This window comes from Sorex fumeus, unplaced genomic scaffold (genome assembly GCF_029834395.1).
Source record: "Sorex fumeus unplaced genomic scaffold, SorFum_2.1 ptg000142l, whole genome shotgun sequence".
Lineage (NCBI taxonomy): Eukaryota > Metazoa > Chordata > Mammalia > Eulipotyphla > Soricidae > Sorex > Sorex fumeus.
The window spans coordinates 4294948-4304870 of record NW_026606199.1 but is presented as its reverse complement, the minus strand read 5'-3'; the positions used below and the strand labels follow the sequence as shown (position 1 = coordinate 4304870).

Genomic DNA, 9923 nt, shown 5'->3' with positions numbered 1-9923 from the left:
CCAGGCCTCCTAGAGCTTTGTGCCGCCCCCACGTGCCTACGTAAGGTACACAGGTTAGTGTCTCCTGGAGATGCTTCTCCTTACACCTGACAGGTACTGCCCACTACTGTGGCAGAAGTGAATGCAGCCGCTTCTGCTCAGTGTTTCATTTGGTTAAATACACATGACAAAAAGCTGCCATATATCTGTTGCTGTAGTGTGTCAAAATAAAGTTCACGGACACTGGGACAACTGTCCCAGAACCGTTCCCTTGGTCCAGGGTGCGCCCCACTAAACGGCGCACCCACACCCACACTCCTGCACCATCCCGTCCACTCTGGTCTGAGTTTCAGCTTCTAGCCACGTGTGCTGTCTACCAGGTGGGGTGTGTGGGTGTGTGTGTGGTAGCAGGGGGTCCACAACTGGCAGTGTTTGGAGACCCCTGCCGGGCGCTAGAGATCAAACGCTGATCAGTTGTGTGCAAGGCAAGCACCCTTCCGGCTTTCCTGTCTCAGCCGCAGACTCACCTTCTTGCCTTGTTCTTAACTGCAGAAACAGCCCCACGTGGACCCCAGGTCATGTCCCTGAGCATCTCCATAGCCTACATACACCCACAGGGTCTCCAGGTAACAGAACTAACAGGGCAGGGAAGGAACAGAGCGATTGACTGGTGAAAGCAAGACTTCTCGAGGCTTCACACTGGCAGGACAGAGAGGGAACCATCTGTGCGGTGTGGGCTGGACTCACTGGGCACTGCCTGGTCCTGAGAGACCCGTGATAGAAAGGCGCCTGTGAGACACCCAGCAACACTGGCCGGGGGCCCTTTCCTGGGCCCTCTGCTCACACACAGTCACTTAGCAGAAACCCTGTTACCCAGGACCTGGGAAGCACAGGACTGTCCACAGGCTCGCCCTCCTGGGCACTGAGCCGGGTCCCTGACCACCCTGCAGAGCCCCGAGGAGCCACGCAGCCAGGGGTCTGGGCCTGGACCCTGGGCCCAAGTCCTGCTTCCGGGGCTCCAAGCACTATGTTCAGGCCTGGACTCTTGGACCAAGTCTTGGTTCTGCGGCTCCAAGGGGCCCAGCTGGGCTGGGGTGCTCTGCTCCGCCTGCCCCTTCGGTCTTAGTGACCGAGACTGGATCCCACTTTGCCCTTCAAGGCAGGGCCTCAGCCTTCTCACTGGGACAGGGATGCCACGGGCACTTTCGGGTTCCCTGAGGCCTCTACATGAGGGGTCACTTCTGGAGTGAGGGCTTCTGTTCCCGGCTTGAGGGGCAAGAAGGCTAAGGACACTGGTGGACGCCTGGCCCAAACCCAGGCAGTATCTGAAGCCCAGGCGAGAGGGGCCCGGACCCGAGTGCACAGCAGGCCGGCGCACCCTTCCACACACAGCCACGTGGCAGCAGGTCCAGGCCTACAGCAGGCCTGCGGAGGACAGGGCCCGGCACGAGAGCCAGGGGGTCGAAGCCACCCTGCCTTGTTCTCCCAGCCCAGCACCTGCCCACGGCCCATTCCCCGGGGAACCCTCACGGGGCTCCCTCCCCTGACTGCTACTGGCTCACCCGCCACCCGGAGGTGCTGGTGTGGGTGAGGATGAGCCCCCCACCAGGCCCTCTGAAAAGACACGTGCCATCTCTACAGCTTTATTGTGCCTGAGAGGGGTCATTGCCCTTGGGAGCCCCCACTCCCGTGGTGGAGGTGGTCTCGGTCTTCCTCCGGTCCTGCGAGCACCAGGCGTCTCAGTGGTGCCTGTGGCTCTGGTTCTGACACCTCCCAGGAGCCCTCGGGCAGGGAGTGGTGCAGGGGGTCCCGGTCCGGTTCAGGGCCCTGCAGGGGGGTCCGCAGCTTGGCGAGGGGGTCCTCCGAGTCCATGGTGGTCACAGTACCTGGGGACAGGCAGGACGGGTCACCCATCCCTCCCAGGCTCAGGCCCCACCCCAACCCCAGCAGACCCCCACTTCCCTCACCCAGAACCAACTCGCACCTTATCCCCCACCCAGGGCCAACTCTTACCCTGTCCCCGACCCAGGGCTGACCCTCACCTTGCTGCTGGGCCTCAGCGAGGAGCTTCATGGCCGGGAGCAGCCCCAAGTGCATCAGGCCCCAGAGCGGATGGTCCTCCCCGAGCGGTGCCGGGGCCCTGCAAACACAGCAAGTCACAGCCCAGCATGAGAGCCGGGGCAGGGGTGCCCTGCACAGCTGTTCCCTTCACCTGCAGCCAGGCCGCGCCCACCCTGGGGAGACCGTCTGGCCATGTAGGGACTCGGGGACTGGCCATCCCCCCAGAGCTTTCATCCCCAGCACTCCCACTCTGCAGGGGACACTCACTTCACTGTGTCCTGCTTGGGGCTCCCGGTCTTGAGGGCCTGAGAGAGAAGTGTGGCCTGGCGTGATGCTCAGAGCGTGAGACCACCCCCACCCCACCCCCCTGACCTCGTGGACATGTGTCCGTGCACTGGCCCAGCACCGCCAGGGCCTGGGGGAGCTGCACGCACCTGGGGTGTCGCAGCTGTGCCTGTTTCCCAGAGCAGCAGGACCAGCGGGACGGTGAACAGGAGCCTGTGGACAGAGGAGGGAGCGTGGGACAGTGGGCCCCTGAGGGCCAGGCATGGCCGATGGTGTAGGACCACGGGAGTCCTGGGAGAGTCTCGGGTCAGCACACGCATCCCTGTCCCCAGGTCCACTCGCCCACGCCTGTGGCCCGACCCGGCAGATTCCACTGGCACCACCCAGCTGAGGCCTGGGTGAGATGAGGGTGCGGGACGGTGCCCCAGCTGCCACCAAAACCCCTCCTCAGCAGGCCGGTGCCGAACTGTGTTCCAGGACTGGGGGACAGCGGAGGGATGTGGTCTGTGCCAGGGCAGCACCCCCGGGAACCCAGGTTGGTTGATGGAACAGCAGGCCCGGGGCCTCATATGGGCTGTGGAGCAAAGGGCAAAGGTAGCAGATGCGGAGGTGGGACAGAGGTGACTGTGACATCACCCAGGACGGCAGTCAGGAGAGCAGAGGCCAGCGGACATGCAGGCAGGCGTGTGTACGCGTGTGTGCAATTCCGCATGCACACAGGGTATGCGTATCTGCCGTGGACACATTTGTGCATGTCCATGTTTGCATGCAGGTGTGTGTACATCTGTGTGGCATGCACGTGTATGCAGTGCACAGCTTTGCTCTGTGTGTGCCTTCTGTCGGCTCACACGTCAGCCAAGTGTGTGAGAGCACTGCTGTGAGAGAGATGGGAGCACCAAAGCCTCCAAAATGCCTCGGCCTCAACCGTGACTGTGAGTCCCTGTGAGCAAGTGCCAGTCAGTAAGTGCCACAGCTGGTGTGAGTGTGCACGCATGTATGCATGGGTATGTGTGTGTGTGCATGTGCACACCATAGCAGCGAGTGTGTGCATGTATGTGAGTCTGTGTGCATTTGTGCTTGCATGTATGTGAGCCCACCGCAGCTAGTGTGTGTATGTGCATGTGTGTGCGTGCAGTGGCAGGTGTGTGTCTGTATGTGCGTGCGTGTGCGCATGTGTGAGCGCTGACGTGGCGAGTGTGTGTCTGTGTGCATGTGCATGTGTGCTCGTAGGCGTGTGTGAGTCGCACAGCGGGAATGTGCCTGTGCCTGCCAGCAGCCGAGGAATGCCTCAATGAGCCCCTCCCACTCTGCAGTCATCTGCTGCGACCCTGACACACTGTAGCTGGTGTGTTTGTTTCTGTTTCTCCCGAGCAGGGCTGTGGGCAGCGCTCCCAGCCCTGAGGGAAGATCGGTTCCAGGGCACCAGGGACAGTTGGGACTCAAGGTAGGCAGTGCCCGGGAGCACCAGAGACCTTTGTGCCGCAGATGACTCAGCACTGGGCAGGAGGGTCCAGGACCCTGGCACTGCCTGCCCCCAGTCCCCACAGCACCTGCATCTCACATGTGCTGTTGCCTGGGACAGCCCTCGACAGACCACCTTTGGGGTTCCATGCATTTGGAGAGATCCTGACAGCCAGGATGGCTGGGCCCTGTCCAGGCCGGATCCCGAGGTAGGGCAGGACCTGGCTCCTGCTGGAGGCCCTAGCACAGGCCGTGGCTCCTTGTCCAGGGCCTGGCAGGAGACCCCGAGCCCCCACTCTAGGCCACTGCTCACCCCCACCCGCCCTAATCAGCACCCCCTTCTCGGGGTATCCTGGCCTGCTCCTGAGTGGGCCCACGGTCCCTCCCGACAGACACCCCGTCTCCACCCAGAGGCCCACGCCCGGGAGGCTCAGAACCACCGTGGGGGCCAGGCTTAGGGTCTGTGGCGTTACCTCCTCATGGTGGGTCCCTTCCTGGGGCAGAGCAGACTTGAGGCCGATGTCCCTGAGCTGGTCCTTGTGCGGTGCAAGTTCTGGCCCTTGGGTGTGTCTGGGCAGAGGTCAGGCCAGCCCCTGATGTCACTTAGCAAGGGCCTATCGCCCGCACAGCCACACCTCTGCCCTCCTGCCCACCTGCCTCCCCGTCACCTGGACACCACACCCCTGCCCCTCCCACACCTCCTCAGCCTCCCCATCACCGGCGCCAACAACCCTGCCCTGCCCACCGGCCTCCTCCTCGCCCACACCCCCATACCCCTGCCCCTGAGCTGCTGGCACCCTGCAGGCAGCAGGGCAAAGCCAGAGGGTGCAGACTGTGCAGGACCCGCCAGGAGCCTCGGGACCCCAGCCAGCTCCAGACTCCCAGACTTGGAGGAAACAGAAGTGGGATTCTGACCTCTGCTGCGGGTCAGCTCAAAGGCTGGGAGAGGCCCAGGGGCAGGAAAGGGAACGCACTGGCACTGACCAAGAATGAGCAGCCCTGAGCGGCCCCACATCTGATGTCTAGGCCTGACAGCTTCAGATACAGGGCCTCTGGGGACAAGCGGCAGAGGTGACGCTGCACCCCAGGGCCCAGAGGGGCAGAGCGGCAAACCATAGTGCCATAGGGAGCATCAGAGGGCAGAGGGCAGAGGGCAGAGAGCTCCAGGGCTTGCGCCGAGAGGGGTGTGTGTCCCCCGTGCTGTGAGAGAGGAGTGGTGTGAGTGGTGCGAGTGAGACATCTGTGTGTGTGATGTTGAGGGGAGGTATGAGTGTGTGCGTCCGATCGGAGGAGTCTAGGGGCCTGGGGGTGACGAGCAGACCTTTATTCATTTTAGTCATTTCAGAATCAGAGCAGCGGACCGGTACGTGCCAGTCCCCACCCAGCCTTTCCAGGCCTTCCTCCACTCTTCACACATGACATCTGCTTCCTGAGGTCAATTACAACACGGGCTGGAGAGAGCACAGTGGACTGGAGCCTGCCTGAAACCACATGCTCCTCTGAGCACCGTCAGGAGCAGCCCTTGAGCACTGAGCCTGGAGTAGCCCAAACACTGCTGGTGTGGCCCCGACACAAACAAGTACACAAAGTTGCAAGACAAAGAGGCCAACGGGAAACAGAGAAGAGAAACTGCTTCCAATGGTCCCAGGAGGGGCACTCAGCAAACTAACGATTAGAGGATGTGTACCACATTTAAGGGATTCGAGGAGAGGATATGAAGAAAAATGACGCTTTCTGCTCAGGGGCTACTTCAGGTCACTCCTCAAAATGCTCAGGGCCATGTTAGCTGGGGTCAGCCATGTGCCAGGCAGCACCTTAATGCTGTACCATATTTCTCCATCCTGACTTAAATCATGTTAAACAATTTCTATTTTTTTTTTTTGGTGGGGAGCTCAAGGCTCACTCCTGGCAGGCTTGTGGGTGGGCCATATAAGGTGCCAGTAATCAAACCTGTTGGCCATGTGCAAGGCAAGTGTCCTACCCACTGTACTATCTCTCCTGGCCTTTAAAATTTTCCAAAGAATCAAATTATGAGGTTGGCGCGACAGTGCAGCAGGTAGAGCGGAACAGATAGTACAGCACGTCAGCTGACCCAGGTTTCATCCCTGGCATCCCCTATGGTCCCCCAAGCACCACCAGAAGTGATCCTGAAGTGCAGATCCAGGAGCAACGCCTGAGCACTGCCAGATGTGACCCCCCAAAATAATTTTTAATTATAAAATTAAAAAACACAATATCAAAAATCTTAGTCACTGGAAAAATGAAAAGAGTGCATATTTCAGGCCTGAAGAGATAATACAGAAAGTAGAGTGTTTGCCTTGCACATGGCCAACTGGGATTTGATTCCCAGCATCCCATGGTCCCCAAGAATTGCCAGGAAAATTTCCGAGTGCAGATCCAGGAGTAACCCAGGAACATCACCAGTGTGACCCAAAAAAAAGAAGCGCATTTCAGTACAAGACAGCCTTAGCTAATTTCATGACGTCATTTTTCCTGATGGCTGCATAGTATTCCACTATGTAGATGTGCCATAGTTTCTTTATCCAGTCGTCTGTTCTCAGGCACTCAGGTTGTTTCCAGATTCTGGCTATTGTGAAAAAGTCCTGCAATAAACATAGAAATGCAGTTGACATTTCTGCTGTGTTCTGGGACCTCAAGGGTACACTCCCAGAAATGGTATTGCTGGGTTCTATGGAAGCTCAATTTCTAGTTTTTTAGAAATGCCCATATTCTTTTCCAAAAGGGCTGCACCATTTGGTCAGTCATAGAGCGTGTTATACATGGATAGAGGTTGAGAATATCATGCTGAGCGAAATGAGTCAGAGGGAAAGGGACAGACATAGAATGATCGCACTTATTTGTGGGATACATTAAAAAAAAAACATATTAAGAGACTAATACCCAAGGACAGTAGAAACACGGGCCAGGAGGACTGGTCCGTGGTTAGAAGCTTCTCACAAGTGGTGGGGGTGGGGAGGAGGGCCGGGGAACATCAGTTAGGGTACAGAAGGGACGACTATGAAGATGGCAGTTGGAAATGATCGCTCTGGACAAGAACTAAGTGCTGAAAATAGATAAAAATATGATAAGCTTTCAGTATATGTATTGCAAACCACAATGCCTAAAAGAAAGAGAGGAGGGGGGGCTGTGGGGATGGGGGGCAGCTATGGCAGGAGGGAAACTGGGGGACATTGGTGAAGGGAAATGTACACTGGTGAAGGGACAGGTATTAGAACATTGTGTGACTGATACCCAGTCATGAACAACTTAGTAACTGTATCTCACAGTGATTCAATAAGAAACAAAGAAAGAAAAAGAAAGCTTGTTTTAGCTTATATCTTAAAGATAAGTAGACATCCAATTTGAAGAAAGGAAAGAAAAAGAAAAACGAGGGCTGGAGAGACAGTGTGACAGGCCAGGGCGCTTGCAGGTGGAATGTTCTCATGCCCTCCAGAGCACCAAGACCGGCATGGCAATGAGATCCGGGCAAGCACCAATCCGGTGTGCGAGGAAGGGGACCCCTGCTCAGCACCGTGAGCACCACAGCAACCCTGGCAAGCTCCACACTGGGAGGGTGTGAGTGCCACCACCTACTGCGCGATCCACTGAGCACCACCACTGAAAAGAGTGCGAGCCCCCCGCCACGCCATCACACCAACAACCAAGAGAAGGGCAAGGAATTAGAACGGCACGGAACACGAGCCCACCTATCCCACCTGCATGGAGCACTAGAGTCTGCATTCTCGAGATTTGCTGGAGGGTGCAGCAACATGCAGGAGACACACCACCCCAGACAGGGCCACACCACAAGGCCCACGCCACAGCAGACGCCATAGCAAACAGTGCCACACAAAACAACACCACACCAGCATGCCAGCTGCTCAGCACCACATGTGTCCCTCGGCCACACAGGGCCGTAGCCTTACCCTGGAGCGTCCTGCCGGCCACATGAACACACACACTCACATTCGTCTCTTCTGTCATGTCACTCACACACAGTCACTCGCACACTCATTTATTTATCCACTCAGACATTCACTCATCCATTCACTGACTGATCATATGCTCACTCATCTGTTTCCTGAGTCAGCACCCCCCACACTCGTTCATTCATTTAATTCCACACTCACTCTCTTGATAAATAGCTATTAAGCACTTACCATATGCCAAATACGGGACAAGTGTGTGTGGTGTGGACCATGCATGTGTGTGTGTCAGTGGGGGGGGGGGGATGACTGTGAAGTGTGTGTGGTGCTGTGGGAGAGGTGTGGAATTGTTTCCATGCATCGTGAGGTATATAGTGCAGGTGAGGGTGTGCGTGGTGTGTGTGAGGGTTGTGTGGTGCATGTGTGGTGTATGGTGTATGTGGAGCTGTGCATGGTGCAAATGGGAGGGTGTGACGCATCTGTAAGGGGTGAGTGAGATATCTGAGGTGAATGTCTGTGCTGCATGTGTGAGGGGTGTGTGATGTGCATGGAAATATGTGAAGTGTGCACAGTGCATCGTGAGGGCTGTGTACAATGCATGTGCTGCATGTGTGAGGTGTGTGTGATTGTTATGTGTGATGCATGAGTGAGGTGGCTGTGATGTCTGTATAGCATGTGGGTGAATTGTATCGGGTGTCTGATGTGTGGTACATGTGTGAAGTGTCTGAGGTGTGCACAGTGCGCATGTGTGTGACATTTGTTCATGTGTGGGTTGTGCAGTGCATGGTTAAGTGTTTGCATGTGGAGGTGTGGTGCATGTGTAATGGTGTATGCAGTTCGCGTGTGCACCTATATGGTAGAGTGTGGTGGAGCATGTGTGAGGGTGTGCATGATGTATGTGAGGGTATCTGGAACATAGTCAGGTGTGTAGTGCATGTGAGAGTGTGATATGTGTGTGGGGGGCGTGGTGTGACGGTGTGGGGGGCGTATGTGGGTGAATGTGTGACGATCTGTGGGTGCACGTGTGGTTGTGGCGGTGCTTGTGTGAGGATCTGGCACACGTATGAGAGGTGTGTGAGGGCGTGGGAAGGCTGTGCGGTGCCTGTGTGAGAACGCCTGGTTGTGTGTGGTGCATGATGAGGGCTGTGTGGTGCGAGGGTGCGCGGTGCATGTGTACGGTGCGTGAGGCCGTGTGTGACTGTGTGGCGCACGTGTGTGCGGCGCGTGGGTGGGCGTGCGCGGTGCGCGGGGCTGCGCGAGAGGCGAGGGTCTGAGCCGGCGGCGGCGGGGTCACGTGGGGGGCGGCGGGGGGTGGGAGGGCGCCCCTCCCCCATCTCCCTGGCAACCGCAGCCTCGGTCTGGGGCTCGGCCCTCCCCCGCCCGCCGGGCTGCGGCTGCGACGCGTCTGGAACCGCATCTTCCTCCGCATCCTGCCCCGACGCGGCGCCGGCAGCAGCTGCGGTTCCTGCCCAGGGAGCGGGTGAGGGCGCGGGGCCGAGGCGCCGCCGACCCCGGTGCCGCGGGGTCCCGGCCGCGCTGACGGTGGGGAGGGGGCTCGGGGTCCGCACGCGGCCCGGCTTGGCCGAGAGGCGGCGGAGCGCGACCCCACGAGCGGGGCCGGCCACGGGCAGGGCGGGCGCCGCTGCCCTGTGGGCCCCGCCGCGCGGGGGTCCCGGGGGTCCCGGGGGGCTCCCGCGGGGTCCCGGGGCGGGGGTGCCATTCCCACGGCCCGTGGGGAACAGAGGGGCGTCGGGACCCCGCGCGGGGCGGGCGGGGACGCTGGGGTCGGGCGCGGCGAGGGGCCCGCAGCCACAGGTCCCGGCGGCGCGCACAGGTGGCCGCGCCTGCCCTTGAGGGGGGCGGGGGTCGCCTGTCGCGGCCCTGAGCGGACGCCGCGGCGGGCGGCGGGTCCCGGCGCCCCCCCGCCAGTCCCCCGACACGACACGGCCCCGCTCGGCGCCCCCCGAGCGCTCGGGCCTTTCCGAGGGGCCGCGGCCCGCCGGGGACGGACCCGAGCCAGCCTGGCCGGGAAGGGTCCCCGCCTCCCTCGGTTGCCATGGAACCGGTGACGTCAAACGGACGTAGGCGCCGAGCTCGGGGCGAGGGGATGGGAGACCCTCCAGCCCCCGCGCCCCCGCCCCTGGGACCCATCCCCAGGGACCTGCTCTCGGTGGGGCGGGCGCGGGGGCGTCCTGCTGTCTCAGGCCCGGC

At 59.6% G+C, this 9923-nt stretch overlaps 1 protein-coding gene across 1 annotated transcript; it reads right to left on the bottom strand.

Moving 5' to 3' along the window:
• Positions 1-1641: 1641 nt before the first annotated feature.
• On the bottom strand, positions 1642-4267 carry PRAP1 (proline rich acidic protein 1). The gene is made up of 5 exons (XM_056106713.1): positions 4260-4267; positions 2475-2538; positions 2308-2345; positions 2022-2119; positions 1642-1865 (listed from the first exon to the last, which is right to left on the bottom strand). The coding sequence occupies exons 1-5, from the start codon at positions 4265-4267 to the stop codon at positions 1642-1644; spliced, it is 432 nt and encodes a 143-aa protein (XP_055962688.1).
• Positions 4268-9923: the final 5656 nt, after the last annotated feature.

What these genes read in the sequence shown, in the direction of transcription:
- PRAP1 (XM_056106713.1), bottom strand. An exon ending in GCACAGCTGCGACACCCCAG is followed by an intron (nt 2,346 to 2,474) that starts GTGCGTGCAGCT and finishes CTTCTCTCTCAG; the next exon opens with GCCCTCAAGACCGGGAGCCC. An exon ending in CGCTGAGGCCCAGCAGCAAG is followed by an intron (nt 1,866 to 2,021) that starts GTGAGGGTCAGC and finishes GCCTGTCCCCAG; the next exon opens with GTACTGTGACCACCATGGAC.